We start from the raw sequence: 15516 nt of genomic DNA, 5'->3' as shown, positions 1-15516 counted from the left end.
TTTTTATGAAAATTATTTGAAATCATGTATGCAGTGCAATTGAAATTGAAAAAATAAGATCTAAAGGTGGGCTCGGCAAACAGTAGGATCTATTATATTCTAATAGATTTTATTTAATACTAGTTGCTACTTCAGCTTTTCTCTTCTAGAAATCATAATGTTCTTGTAAGTTTTTTTTTAAATTTGGTTTGGTTTTATTTTTGTGTTTTGCAGTGCTACAGGTAGAAGGCAGGGCCTGTACGTGCTAGGCAAGTGCTTTACCACTGAGCTATGCCCCTTCCCTGTGAAGATTTTTAACAACACCATTGAACTAGAAAATTACAGAAATCATCTAGTTAAAATATACAGTATTGGGGCTGGGTGAGGTGATGCACTCCTGTAATCCCAGTGGCTCAGGAGGCTGAGGCAGGAGGATGGCAAGTTCAAAGCCAGCTTCGCAAATGCAAGGCACTAAGCAACTCAGTGAGACCTGTCTCTAAATAAAATATGAGATAGAGCTGGGGCTGGGGCTCAGTGACTAGTGCTAAGAGCCCCATAGTTCAATCCCTGGTATCTCCCCACACCAAAAAATACTTTGTTGTTCTGGGGGTGTAGCTCAGTGGTAGAACACCTGCCTAGCACATGTGAGGCACTGGGTTCAGTTTTCAGCACCACATAAAAATAATAAAGTTAATGTAAAATTTTAAAAAATACTGTGTTGTGTATATATATATTTTTTTAAAAAACATCAGTATTGTAGAAGCTAAGATGCTGGATACTAATAAATTAGTAAGGATGGACATGGAAAGATAATGTGCATAAAGAGGGAAGAAAAGGGTATGGCATAGCATTATGGAATTCAGATTTGATTTCCAGGTGAGTAGAGAGGAAAACTGATGAACCCAGAGCTAAACAGGAAGAGTCAACAGACTACAAAATCAACGAAGACTGGAAAACTGTTTAAGTAACAATGAAAGAGTTAGGGAGGTCAAACCAGAAAAGTGTGTGCTCAGAGGGCCATTCTCTCTCCCCCAACTTCCTTCCTCCTTTCCTTCCTTCCTTCCTTTTTCTCTTTCTCTTTCTCTTTCTTTCATTGGAGGGACGTTTCAGTCTTGGATCTCACATATAAAGTAGTTTTAGTCCAAGAGAACCCCTATCTTGGATAAGAGAGATATAAGTAAGTAATCGAAAAACTGTACGAGTGGAAAGTTAGATCATCATGTGAGGTGTTAAAATGTTGCTGAGAAACATGTGCCTGGAATATACTAGTATTCATAACTATTTGTGCCAGGAGTGTCCCAGTTAGCCATGCCTTGGCCTGAGGACATAGTAATCATTAAATGCCATATATTATACCTAACATTTTTGGCAAATAGTGCTTTTATATGGTTGAAAAATAAAATCCCACTGATGTAGATGGGGTGTGGTGGTGCATGCTTGTAATCTCAGCAACTTGGAAGGCTGAGGCAGGAGTATTGCCAGTTTGAGGCCATACTCATTAACTTAGCTAGAATCTGTCTCAGAATGAAATGAAAAGGGAGGGGAGTTTGACTCAATAAAAGAGCATGTCTGGGTTCAATCTCTAATACCGCAAACAAAACCCACCAATGTGAAGATTTCTATTTTCATAGAATGTTAATTAAAAGTGTCTTTATGTATGTGCACATGGCCTATATGTGCTTAAATAGAAATTTAATTTTATCCTAGATTTGCCTGTCAATTTGGAAGAACTTATACTGCAGTTATCTTATTTACGAAGCCTTGTTTTTTTATTCATTTTTTAAAATTTATATATGACAGTGGAATGCGTTACAATTCTTTTTTTTTAAGAGAGAAGAGAGAGAATTTTTTTTTTTTGAGAGAGAATTTTAATGGTTATTTATTTATTTTAGTTTTCAGCTGATACAACATCTTTATTTGTATGTGGTGCTGAGGATCGAACCCAGGCTGCACACAGGCCAGGCGAGCGCGCTACCGCTTGAGCCACATCCCCAGCCCACAATTCTTATTACACATATAGAGCACAATTTTTGACCAGTTGTATACAAAGTATATTCACACCAATTCATGTCTTCATACCTGTACTTTGGATAATAATGATCATCACATTCCACCATCATTAATAACCCCATGACCCCTCCCTTCCCCTCCATCCCCTTTGCCCTATCTAGAGTTCGTCTATTTCTCCCATGCTCCCACTCCCTATCCCACTATGAATCAGCCTCCTTATACAAGAAAACATTCGGCATTTGGTTTTTTGGTATTGGCTAACTTCACTTAGCATTATCTTCTCTTAACTCCATCCATTTACCTGCAAATGCCATGATTTTATTCTCTTTTATTTCTGAGTAATATTCCATTGTGTATATATGCCACATTTTTTTTTTTATCCATCCATTGAAGGGCATCTAGCTTGGTTCCACAGTTATGCTATTGTGAATTATGCTGCTATAAACATTGATGTGGCTGTGTCCCTGTAGTGTGCTCTTTTTAAGTTCTTTAGGTATAGACAAAGGGGAGGGATAGCTGGGTCAAATGATGGTTTCATTCCCAGATTTCCAAGGAATCTCCATACTGCTTTCCATATTGGCTGCACCAATTTGCAGTCCCACCAGCAATGTATGAGTATACCTTTTCCCCCACATCCTCTCCAGCACTCATTGTTGTTTGTCTTCATAATAGCTGCCATTCTGATTGGAGTGAGATGAAATCTTAGAGTGAGTGGTTTTGATTTGCATTTCTCTAATTGCTAGCAATGATGAAGATATTTTCATATATTTGTCTCTTTAGGTCCTTGGCCCATTTATTGATTGGGCTATTTGTTTTTTGGGTGTTTAGCGTTTTGAGTTCTTTATATACCCTAGAGATTAGTGCTCTATCTGATGTGTGAGGGGTAAAATGGGAGCAAATGTTCCCAAGATGCAGGCTCTCTATTCACCTCATAGATTATTTCTTTTGCTGAGAAGAAACTTTTTAGTATGAGTCCATCCCATTTATTGATTCTTGATTTTAATTCTTGTGCCACAAGGAGTCTCATTAAGGAAGTTGGGGCCTAATTCCACATGATGAAGATTAGGGCCTACTTTTTCTTCTATTAGATGCAGGGTCTCTGGTTTTATTCCTAAGTCCTTGATCCATTTTGAGTTGAGTTTTGTGCCTGGTGAGAGATAGGGGTTTAATTTCATTTTGTTGCATATGGATTTCCAGTTTTCCCGGCACTATTTGTTAAAAAAGCTATCTTCTCTTCAATGTATATTTTTGGCACCTTTGTCTAATATAAGATAATTGTAGTTTTGTGGGTTAATCTGTGTGTCCTCTATTCTGTACTATTGGTCTATGGGCCTGTTTTGGTGCCAATACCATGCTGTTTTTGTCACTATTGCTCTGTAATATAGTTTAAGGTCTGGTATAGTGATGCCGCCTGCTTCACTTTTCCTGCTAAGGGTTGCTTTAGCTATTCTGGGTCTCCTATTTTTCCAGATGAATTTCATGACTGCTTTTTCTGTTTCTATGAGGAATGTTATTGGAATTTTGATCAGAATTACATTAAATCTGTATAGTGCTTTGAAAGTATGGTCATTTTGATAATATTAATTCTGCCTATCCAAGAGCAAGGTAGATCTTTCCATCTTCTGAGGTCTTCTTTGATTTCTTTCTTTAGGATTCTGCAATTTTCATTATATAGATCTTTCACCTCTTTCATTAAGTATCTTATTTTTTTTTTGAGGATATTGAAAATGAGGTGCTTTTTCTCATTTCTCTTTCTAAGTATTTACCACTGATATACAGAAATGCATTTGATTTTGGGGTGTTGATTTTATATCCTGCTGCTTTGCTGAATTCATTTATTAGCTCTAGAAGTTTCTGGTGGAGCTTTTAGGGTCTCCTAGGTATAGAATCATATCATCAGCAAATAATGCCAATTTGAGTTCTTCTTTCCCTATGTGTATCCCTTTAATTTCGTTTGTCTAATTGTTCTGCCTCTAGTTTTTCAAAACTATGTTAAATAGAAGTAGTGAAAGAGGGCATCTCTGTCTTGTTCCAGGTTTTAGAGGGAATGCTTTCAATTTTTCTCCATTTAAATTTATGTTGGCCTGGGGCTTAGCATACATAGCCTTTATAATGTTGAGATATGTTCCTGTTATCCCTAGTTTTTCTAGTGTTTTGAACATAAAAGGATGCTGTATTTTGTCAAATGCTTTTTCTGCATCTGTTGGGATGACCATATGATTCTTTAAGCCTGTTGATGTGATGAATAACATTTATTGATTTCCATATGTTGAACCAACCTTGCATCCCTGGGACGAATCCTACTTGATCATGGTGCACGAACTTTTGGATATGTTTTTGTATTCGATTTGCCAGAATGTTATTGAATTTTTGCATCTATGTTCACTAGAGATATTGGTCTGAAGTTTTCTTTTTTTGAAGTATCTTTTCCTGGTTTTGGAATCAGAGTGATACTGGCCTCATTAAATGAGTTTGGAAGTGCTGCCTCTTTTTCTATTTCCTGAAATAAATTGAAGAGTATTGATATTAGTTCTTCTTTAAAGGTCTTGTGGAATTCGGCTGTGTATTCATCCAGTCCTGGGCTTTTCTTGGTTGGTAGACTTTTGATGGTATCTGCTATTTCGTCACTTGAAATTGATCTGTTTAAATTGTATATATCATCCTGATTCAATCTGGGCAAACTATATGACTCTAGAAATTTGTTGATGCCTTCCATATTTTCTATTTTATTGGAGTACACATTTTCAAAATGATTTCTAATTATCTTCTGTATTTCTCTAGTGTCTGTGATATTTCCTTTTTCATCACGTGAGTTTTCTCTCTCCTTCTCTTTGTTAGCATGGCTAAGGGTTGATTTTCTTCTTTTTCTAGGATTTTGATGTTAAGTCATTTATTTGTTGACTTTTTCTTTTTTTAAGGAATGAACTTCATACAGTGAACTTTCCTCTTAGAACTGCTTTCATAGTGTCCCAGAGATTTCGATATGTTGTATCTGTGTTCTCATCCACCTCTAAAAATTTTTAAATTTCCTCCTTGATGTTTTCTGTAACCCTTTGTTCATTCAGTAACATATTATTTAGTCTCCAGGTGTTGGAGTGGATTTTATTTCTTACTGTATCATTGATTTCTAGTTTCATTCCATTATGATCTGATAGAATACAGGGTAGTAGTCTATATTTGCTAAGAGATGCTTTGTGGCATAATACATGGTCTATATTTTAGAGAATGTTCCATGAGCTGCTAAGAAGAAAGTATATTCTCTCATTGAAGGATGAAATATTCTATATATGTCAGTTAAGTCTAAGTTATTGATTGTCTTATTGAGTTCTATAGTTTCTTTGTTCAGCTTTTGTTTGGGAGATCTATCTAGTGATGTGATGCCTTGTTTTATAACCCAACCTTGCATTTTCTTTCAAGGTGTTTTTAAAAACTAGTTAGAATGTAAATTTGTTTATAATCTAGTTATTTTTGCATCCATATTCTTATTTTTTGATCTTTGTTTTGAAAGCACTGATCCTTTAAGTAATAATGATATAGAAAAATTATCCCATAGAAATAATTTTTATATATTATTAAATCATGTTATAAGAATTATCCACTGCAATCGTTTTTTATAAATAGAAATGAGTTTGAGAAACATCAGTAATAACCGATGCTTTTCAGGGAACTTAAATGTGTAATTAGAAAATTTGAGCAGAATCAAAGTGAGTCATTGGAGTTCCATTGCCTTTTCCTTGATCCTAGAAAATGCCACCATGCACCACTCTTCTTTTATGCTCTGTATAATTAAGAAATAATACCTGTCAGGATTTCCTTATATTTGACTGTATAATAATCTCATTTTCCCCTTAAAATATTGGAGAATAAAATTCTGTTCATTCTGCTCACATTCTTTAGTTCTTGCAAATAGGACCATAAAACTGCATCATTTTGTCACTGAACCATTGGACAAGTGGGACTGAATACATTCTTTTTATTATGCTTTTTCCTAAGTTCATTCCCACCAAAAACTAGAACTCATATTTTCTTGAATATATTTTTTGACTGAGAAACTACTGATATTGGCTATGGGTTTTTCTAGTGAAAAAGACTTTAGAGAAACATTATATACTTAAGAAACAGGAAAGTAAATTGGATGCACTTAAGCAGTAGTGGCTTTTGCAATATTCAAGTAAATTAATGACATTTTTTACATTCATTGCAAGTTTAATGGGATGTGGCTTACTAGTGGTCTGTAATACAGCTTTTTATCTTGCTGATAATTCACTTTTTCTTCTTTCCTCAGTGATATTGGGATTGGTCAATCTCAAGATGACAGCATAGTAGGGCTAAGACAGACGAAGCACATCCCAACCGCCTTGCCCGTCAGTGGAACCTTGTCCTCCAGTAATCCTGATTTGCTGCAGTCACATCATCGCATTTTAGACTTCAGTACTACTCCTGGTGAGCACCTCCAATACTGCTTTTGTTTTCTCATTGTCATCTTTTTCCATCTTTGATACCCAGATGCAAAGAGTCAGGGTGAACCTTAAATTCCAAACCTTTGGTACCAGTTCTCATCATATTCTGCAGACTGTTTTGATATGGCTACAGGAAATTTAATCTCTCTGAACTTGTTTCCTCTTTGATAAAATGAAGAATAATACATGACATGCAGTTATTACTAATTCATATCAAATAAATAAGAATAGGAGGTATATTTGAGGTCACTGTTGGGCTCTCCAGTATAAAAAAGATCAACTTTAGATTAAAAATTTTCTTTCTTTGATACCCACATGACAGTCTTGTGTATGTGGTACTATGTACTGATGTGGTTTTGTTTGTCTAATCATTTAATTATCTATAGGGGAAGATGTGTTTTTACATTGTAGTGTAAGAATGAAGCTCACAGACAGTTATTATCAACAGCCAACATATAAGCAGTAACTCCTCAGGCTTGCCCTGGAGAATACCTGCTGATAAAACAGTAGAGGGAGCTTGATGTAAAGTCTCAGATAAGACCCTGCTGCTCTCTTTGGATTTGTGCATTCACAAGAGATTTTTCTAAGCAATTTCTGTTATTGCATGTTCCCACCTACCTGACTTTTCTAGGAGCTTCATCAATCTTTGAAGAGCTCTGGTAAGGAAGAGGTCAAAGTTTATCATCTTTTCTAGGGAGCTTCTTTCCAGATTACTTTGCATGACCATATCACTAAATCCTTTCTATTTATGTGGTTTTCTTTCCTCCAGATTTGCCAGATCAAGTCCTAAGGGTTTTTAAGGCCGATCAGCAAAGCCGATACATCATGATCAGTAAGGATACCACAGCGAAGGAAGTGGTCATTCAGGCCATCAGGGAGTTTGCAGTTACTGCCACCCCAGATCAGTATTCACTGTGTGAGGTCTCGGTCACACCCGAGGGAGTCATCAAACAGAGAAGACTTCCAGATCAGCTTTCCAAACTTGCTGATAGGATACAACTAAGCGGAAGGTATACGCTGTCTTATTGAATTTCTTACCCCCTTTCGAAACCCACATCAGAGTGTAAGAGATGAATGCTTTAAGGGTTTTTTTTTTAAGTGACTAAATATCCCGATAGATTAAAAACCAAGCACCCCACAATGAATTGCTCTATCAAAGTAAAGGTATACAGTAGACTGCTGGCCCTCACAAGGAGCTCTTAAGCACTTATTCAAGGGCACGGTGACCTGAAAGTTATTATCAACAGCCAACATACAAACAGTCACTCCTTAGGCTTGCACTGGAGAATACCTGCTGATAAAACAGTAGAGGGAGCTTGATGAAAGTCTCAGAGTAGATAGACCCTGCTGCTCTCTTCTCTTTGGATTTGTGCATTCACAAACAGGTTTTCTAATTATTTTCAGTCATTGCATGTTCCCACATACCTGACTTTTCTAGGAGCTTCATTAGAGACATATATGACATATATGACAGTGTTTTTGGCAGAATTAACTAACTCTGTCAAATGAGGCATTGTACATTACAGAAAGCACCCCTGAGCTCTGGAACCAAACTTTAGTTGCTACAGAGCTTGGTCCCTTGCTGTATAAGTGCCCATATCACATGTTATGTGCAAGAAAACATTGTGCTGATTTTGTCATTCTTTTCAGTGACATTTTTACTGTTGGAGATATCTAATTTTGCCCTCAAACCACAAATAACTAAGAGTTGAAAAAAGTAGTTAAGTTTTGGCTCTCATATAATTACTGGATCCTATACTGAATGAAAATTGAGTTGTCACAAAAATAACATTTTTCTGTTTTTCTAGTGGAGTGTTCCATTGTGCTTGACTTTCCCATGTTATAGATCTAAGATATGATTTAATTCACTCAAAATTTGTTTTATAACTTTCTTATTCCTCACTTTTATTTCCAACCTCAACACTGGTGGATAGTTATATATTAGGAAGTGGGTTTTTCTCAATTATAACTTGAATGTACATTGATATATCTATAATCATGATGGAGTTGTTCACATCTCCAGGGAGCTGGAAATTCATGATCCACATTCATTATTCAAGAAAATTATATATGGGCTTCGTGAGTAATCAAAATGGAGAGCATTAAATCTACGAATGTCAAAAGCCCAAGATACATTTTTCTGCTATAGATGTTTTGTGAAATATGCAAAAGACCAGCTTAATGGGACCGCCACTGTTTCTTTATTTTTTAGAATTTTATTTAGAGAAAGCATCTGCCCACCCTAAAAAGAAGAAAGGAAGGAAAACTGGAGGGAGGAAGGAAATAGCAAACAGCAAATACCTAAATGCTGTTTTCAACAAGTTGCTTAAAAGGAGATGCACTAGCTCTGAGTTCTTGTCCCTGCACTGACATTGACAAGTCATTAATCTATAGATGACTCTGTTTCCTATTCTAATAGGGATATCACCTGTCCCACTTACCTATAGGGTTTTCATGAAAATTCATATATTTAAAAATTAAAGTCTGTTTTAGGATTTTTCTAGTCATAATATCACTTGAGTGAAATAGCTTTTAGGTTTCTTAGGAATTTTAATAAAATAAGTAAAACTTGAACTGATTTAATTTGGATCCATCAATCGTCAGATTCTCTTTTCACTCCGGGAAAATGGAGTGAAGCCCTGGGTCTGATCTTTCTTGCTTCCACCTATAGAGCCTGTACCCTTATTTAAAATGAAAAAAAAAAAATTAAAAAGCTATTTTCTGTCATCTATAGCCAAAAGGGTAGAATGATTTAGAAAACAGGAAAGGAATAGTGAAAAAGAATTAAAGTCAGTACAAATGAAATCCCATGGGATTCCTTCCTTTCCATTTCTGAACACTGGGTTCTGTGATCTGGCAGTTGATGCAGCAACTGCACTGTCCATCTTGGTTCAAAAGAATTCTTCCTTAATTCAATTCTGTATTCTCTCAAGCTTTCCCTAAAAAGTAGCTTTGTTCTTTTACGGATGTCATGAGACTTCTGCTTAGGCCTGACTACGTCTGACACACTTCTGCTCTCACAGGTATTATCTGAAAAACAACATGGAAACAGAAACACTTTGTTCAGATGAGGATGCTCAGGAGTTGTTGCGAGAGAGTCAAATCTCCCTCCTTCAGCTCAGTACTGTGGAAGTTGCCACACAGCTCTCCATGCGGAATTTCGAACTCTTCCGCAACATTGAACCTACTGAATATATAGATGATTTATTTAAACTTAAGTCAAAAACCAGCTGTCACAACCTGAAGAAATTTGAAGAAGTCATTAACCAGGAAACATTTTGGGTGGCATCTGAAATTCTTCGAGAGACAAACCAGCTGAAGAGGATGAAGATCATTAAGCATTTCATCAAGATAGCATTGCATTGTAGGGAATGCAAGAATTTTAACTCAATGTTTGCAATCATCAGGTAAGAGGGCATATCTGTCTTAAGATTCAGTGCATGCTACAGATTAGAAACAATCTCGTCCAGGGATACCATATAATTATATAAAATGTGGTATTTTATAAATGACTCACTTTTCTTTCTTTTCTTTTCTTTTTTTTTTTTTTTTTTAATACCATGCTGGTAATCAAACCTAGGCTAGACTGTCATTGACTCATAATGAACAATTCTTTTTAAGATAACAATACCCCAAAGAATTATCAAGATTAAATGATACAGTGTATGTGAAATTCCTTTGGACATCATAAAGCAAAAGCTCAATAAATGTTTATTTTCTTCCCTTTTAAGTGTTTTGATTGAACCTGGAAGAAAGTGCAAATGAAAAAGAATTAGTAATTTTGATGTTAAATGTGACTATAAAATTAGTCATTTTTTTCTGCCCGGGAGTTTGATCATGCTCTCATGACTACTGTGTCTTTTGGTTTATATTCTTACTATAGAATATTTTCCTGCTCTGTTTTATAAAATGCTTGCTGCGTGCCAAACACTGCTATATTTGGAGGAAAAAGCAACAATACTTTTATTCTAGTGGTTTTGCTGATGGTATGTTAGTCAGCTTTCATTACTATAACAAAATAGCTAAGATGAATACCTACTTATGAAGAGGAAAGGTTTATTTTGGCTCATAGGTTGGAAGTTTCAGGCGGTGGTCATTTGCCTCTATTGCTTTTTAGCCTGTGATGAGGCAATAGCATGTAGTAGAGCAAAGCTGTTCACGTCATGGTTAGGACATGAAAAAGGGGAAAAGAAAGAATTCGTGGTCCCACCAGCACCTTTTTAGGATACACCTCTGTGACCTAAGACCTCTCATTAATCCCTGCCTCTTAAAGACTCCCTCTAAAACTTTCCAGTAGTGCTAATGGAGTAGGGACCAACCCTTTAACCTATAGGCCTTTGGGGGAAATGTAGAATCGAAACTATAGCAGATTATAAGCATATCAAGAGAGTATAAAGGAAAGAAGAATAAAATCCATTGTCTTGGCCCTGACTCTGCTTTTATCTGTCATTCTTATTACCCAAGTTTCCTATTCATCCTTCTATAAATTGCTATGCATGTAAAGCATACATGCAGGTTTATTGGTCAGTAAATATGCAGTGCATCATTTTCCTTCCTTCACTTCAGAAGAGATCATTTAATTGTATCCCACTTTTCTTTTTTCCCCTCTCAGTGGCCTAAACCTGGCACCAGTGGCAAGACTTCGAGCTACCTGGGAAAAACTTCCCAATAAATATGAAAAGCTATTTCAGGATCTCCAAGACCTATTTGACCCTTCTAGAAACATGGCAAAATACCGCAACGTCCTCAATAGTCAAAACCTGCAACCTCCCATAATTCCTCTATTCCCTGTTATAAAGAAGGATCTCACGTTCCTTCATGAAGGTAAATACAAGGTAGAGGAGTTCTGTCTTTACTTGTAGAAGTAGAATAAATGCCATGGATTTCTTTTTTCTCTTTTGCCACTTACAGGAAATGATTCAAAAGTAGATGGGCTGGTCAACTTTGAGAAGCTAAGGATGATTGCAAAAGAAATCAGACATGTTGGCCGAATGGCTTCAGTTAACATGGACCCGGCTCTCATGTTCAGGACTCGGTGAGTGAGTCACCTCCAGTGGCACATGTGGGACTAGAGAGGTTTAAAGCTTCCCAGTGAATGAAGAAATTTTGTATATTTATATTTGCAGTATTGCAGAAATTATATTAGGGTGTACCAAGAATCACCGTCAAACTTCCATTCGGCAACAAGTGAACTTTGGACTATTAGTAAAATGTTTGTCCTTTGTGGATATTTTTAACGTAACATTAATCACAGATATTTATTTCCTATTTTTTAGAACAATGACTTGTACAGTTAGAACTTACAATGGGTAGCATGTACTAAAATATGTAAATATCCTAAACAGGATTGTATCAGTATCCCACATACTAGATTTAGATGTCAGCTTAGTCAAAAATGATTAGAAGGCAAAAGAAGTCAGTCTTCTTCTAGAATAAAAAATGTAACTGTATTTGTCTTTTGAACCAGAAAAATGTGTCTAGTAAAGTGGTGCGTGTGAGATGATATGCAGTTTAACATTTGTGGGCTTCTAGAACTGCTTATCCAGAAGTCTAGTCCTTTCTTTCTGAGCTTGTGATCTCTCTGTCTCTTTCTACACCCATGCTTCAATCTCCATGGCTCTCACTTACAGGAAGAAGAAATGGCGGAGTTTGGGGTAAGTGGTGGAGAACTTGCATACCCCCACACAGTTCTTGCTCAGCTCATTGCATTATTTTCCTACCTGCTGTATTTTCTGATGCTTTGCATTTTTTTTTTTTTTTCTTAACCCTCTTGCTCTAGCAGAATTTCAGATGGCAAACTTACTTCTAGTTTAATCTTCTGGGGCTTATGCTTTTGAAGTCATGATCCTTGAGAGCTGTGAAATGATTGATTGTTTTGTGGAACTATGGGCCAGACATACTTCTGAGCTCTCAGAGTTTTGATATAATTTGTTTCTTGAAATAAGGAAAGCCCAAAGAAGTGGGAGGGGAAGAAGGATATTAGAAAGAAAAATTGTGCAATTTAAATATTATTGCACAGATACTTTAGTACATATGCATAATATAAAATGTGCCCCCTGGTATTAAAACCAAAGTTTTTACTGCTCAACTAACTACTATTTTCATTCTATATAAACCAATCTTTTTAAAAAATAATTTTTAACAATTCATGTGCTAAATAGTTTCCATACGTAGATGTTTACATTTGCATGATTGTTGTATTAACAGATTGACCATATTACTATAAACACTTACCACATTCAACCCAAGAAATAAGAAAACAATTGTGAACAGTGTGGCTAATTTTGTTTGAATCTCTATAAAACACTCTTTTTAGGAGAAGTAAAAATAGTGTAAGTCAATGATTATAGCTGTGAATTCTTGCATGAGCTTTCATATATAATTGTTTGCTGGCTTCTATGAAAGAATGTGAATGCTCTGTAGAGAAGAAAAGTAGAATTTCCTAGTTGAATCAGAACAAATGCCAAACACATATATTTATGTATATATTGTGTGTAATTCATTTTAACTAAAACACTTATAAATCTGTATGATTCTATATTCCATTTAACTGTTTACTTACTGGAATGAGGCATGTGACCTTTCAAGTGTAGAATATGTATATAGTTTTTGGCAGTTTCCAGTTGATAAAATAACCCTATGCTAGAGTGAGTTGCATATGTACCTTTTCATCTTTCAGGTCTCTCAGCCAGGGTAGTACAAATGCAACAGTGCTAGATGTTGCTCAGACAGGTGGTCATAAAAAGCGGGTACGCCGTAGTTCCTTTCTCAATGCCAAAAAGCTTTACGAAGATGCACAGATGGCTCGAAAAGTGAAGCAGTACCTGTCCAATCTGGAGCTGGAGATGGATGAGGAGAGTCTTCAGACATTATCTCTGCAGTGTGAGCCAGCAACTAACACATGTGAGTTTTTTCTGGAAATGGTTACAGACTCTGACTGGAATGCGGGTTCGCCTCCCATGCAGTGACATGGGTGGTGACAAGATAAGGCCTAGTGCAGACAAAGAAGCTGCCAGTCCTCGGGTGCACTAGCCTTTCCCCTGTGCTTGATGAGGCCTTTGTGTCCACTTGAGTTACTACATGGAAGACAATACTGTGGACTTATTCTAGTTTGCTTTGGTTTCATTCCATCATAGCCGGTACTCATTCAAGGGACACAAGGGCTGATGCAGCTCCAATTTGCATTCCTTGTTTTCTTAGCAGTGTGCAATCTGAGGGGTTGGGGCTTGTCAAGTCAGAGGAGCATAGAACTGGATGTTGCACTGTGCCTTTTATATCCACAGCCCGGACAGTTCTCAGCCACAAATTTAGCTGTCATTTGAAGCAATAATTCTACTACACAGTGAGCCATAACTTAGCCTGAGGTGTATGTAGGTCCTCAGCATTTTAAAAACCTGTCCTGACTATGAGCCAGTCTTGATAATAGAGTATGTCTGTAGTTAGTCCCAGCTACTCAGGAGGCCTAGGCGAGGGGATTATGAGCCCAGGAGTTCTAGGCCAACCTGGACAACAAAGCAAGATCCATCTCTTAAAAATGAAAAATAAGGAGCTAAGAATGTAGTTGAGTGGTAGAGTACTTGCCTAGCAGGTATAAGTTCCTGGGCTCAGTCCCCATCACTGCACAAAAACAAATAAAAATTGAAATCTGGCTAGGCTAGACATGGGCTGGTTCTGTTTTTATCTGTATCTGTATTTATAAAACAAAGGCATTTTTCATTTAGGACACTTTGGAGCCTTATATGGACAGGTTTGAAAGATAACCTACAGAATTTAAATGTTAAAATAGATGATTTTAGAAGATTCACATAATTAGATTTATACCCAGGACACTATTAGGCACTTTATGTCATGATGAAGAGCTCTTCCTCTGAAGGCAGAGTGGTCTGACTTCAAATCTTGCTTATTCCTCTTAGTAATAATGTAACCTTGGAAGAGTCACTTGAGTTTTCTCATCTTTAGCTTCTGAATGTGTCAAACAGGGGAAGTACATGTCATTGGATTGTTTTAGATATTAAGATTATATGCACAAAATTTAGTTGTCCTGTTAAACTGGTTTGCCTTCTGTCTACCATGGAATTATACACTTGATATAATACGTAGGCACTATGGATTATTATTTGTTTACATAGATAATTCTCCATAGCAAAATTTGAAAGTAAATATGTTACAGTTAATAGCATTTATTAAATTAAAACTTAGCTCAGATGTGTCAAAAAGTATTGGATGTCATTTAAAAAATAATTCCTGATGATTTTCCTGTTGTAGCCTTTATCCCATATATAAAACACAATATCTGCATTTCTATTTTTATTTTTAATTTGGTGTTTTAATAGCATAAGCATCTTTGAGATTACTAAAGATGGGTATTTAGTGTTCTAACTTCAGAAAATACTCTTGTAGTTCTACAGTTATTATCTTCTACATAGCTACTAACAGTTTACATTCTTTGTACAATTTTCAAATCAAACAATTACCAGTGCCTAAGAATCCTGGTGACAAAAAGCCTGTCAAATCCGAGACCTCCCCAGTGGCTCCAAGAGCAGGGTCACAGCAGAAAGCACAACCCCAGCCACCGGCGCAGCCACAGCAGCCGCCACATAAGGCCAACCAAGGACTGCAGGTTCCTGCTGTGGCCCTTTATCCATCACGGAAGAAGGTGCCTGTGAAGGATCTCCCACCTTTTGGTAAGTGATAAAACTCAGTTTTTCTCCCCCTCCCTTTCCTCAAACATGGGCTTTATTATAATTTTTTTTAAATTAGCACTTTATAGTTATAGGTAGTAGTTGGATTCATCCCAACTTCATTTTCTTATTTGGTGCTATTCATTGCCATGCTTTCCAGATTAGGAAAAGAGATGTCTATCTTGACTAACTTGTCTGTCATATTTGAGTTTCTCTGTGATAATTATCTCCTAATCAAACATAAATATTCAGTAAGTTAAGCTTTTACTTTTGAGAGTAAGAAGGACTGTTTGTATACATAGTGTCTTATTTAATCACATTTGTCGTGCAAGGTAAGGGAATAAAATGAACAAGTTATGCATTTACTAACTTATTTTTTTTCCAGT

General features: G+C 36.3%; 1 protein-coding gene across 13 annotated transcripts in view; it reads left to right on the top strand.

Annotated features, from left to right (window-relative positions):
• Positions 1–15516, top strand: part of Rapgef2 (Rap guanine nucleotide exchange factor 2) — a 251730-nt gene that overhangs the window by 224586 nt on the left and 11628 nt on the right. For 12 of the 13 annotated variants that reach the window (XM_078021950.1, XM_078021946.1, XM_078021949.1 and 9 more), the window contains 8 exons: positions 6275–6432; positions 7219–7459; positions 9473–9856; positions 11062–11273; positions 11361–11484; positions 12080–12103; positions 13129–13352; positions 14927–15133. In XM_078021950.1, the coding sequence (XP_077878076.1) occupies positions 6275–6432; positions 7219–7459; positions 9473–9856; positions 11062–11273; positions 11361–11484; positions 12080–12103; positions 13129–13352; positions 14927–15133 (1574 nt within the window). The remainder of the gene's footprint in view (positions 1–6274; positions 6433–7218; positions 7460–9472; positions 9857–11061; positions 11274–11360; positions 11485–12079; positions 12104–13128; positions 13353–14926; positions 15134–15516) is intronic. The other variant, XM_078021947.1, reaches the window with a different exon arrangement.

The sequence above is a fragment of the Ictidomys tridecemlineatus genome, chromosome 9 (genome assembly GCF_052094955.1).
Source record: "Ictidomys tridecemlineatus isolate mIctTri1 chromosome 9, mIctTri1.hap1, whole genome shotgun sequence".
Classification (NCBI taxonomy): domain Eukaryota; kingdom Metazoa; phylum Chordata; class Mammalia; order Rodentia; family Sciuridae; genus Ictidomys; species Ictidomys tridecemlineatus.
The sequence above is the reverse complement of the archived record's forward strand: the minus strand, read 5'-3'. Positions and strand labels throughout refer to the sequence as shown.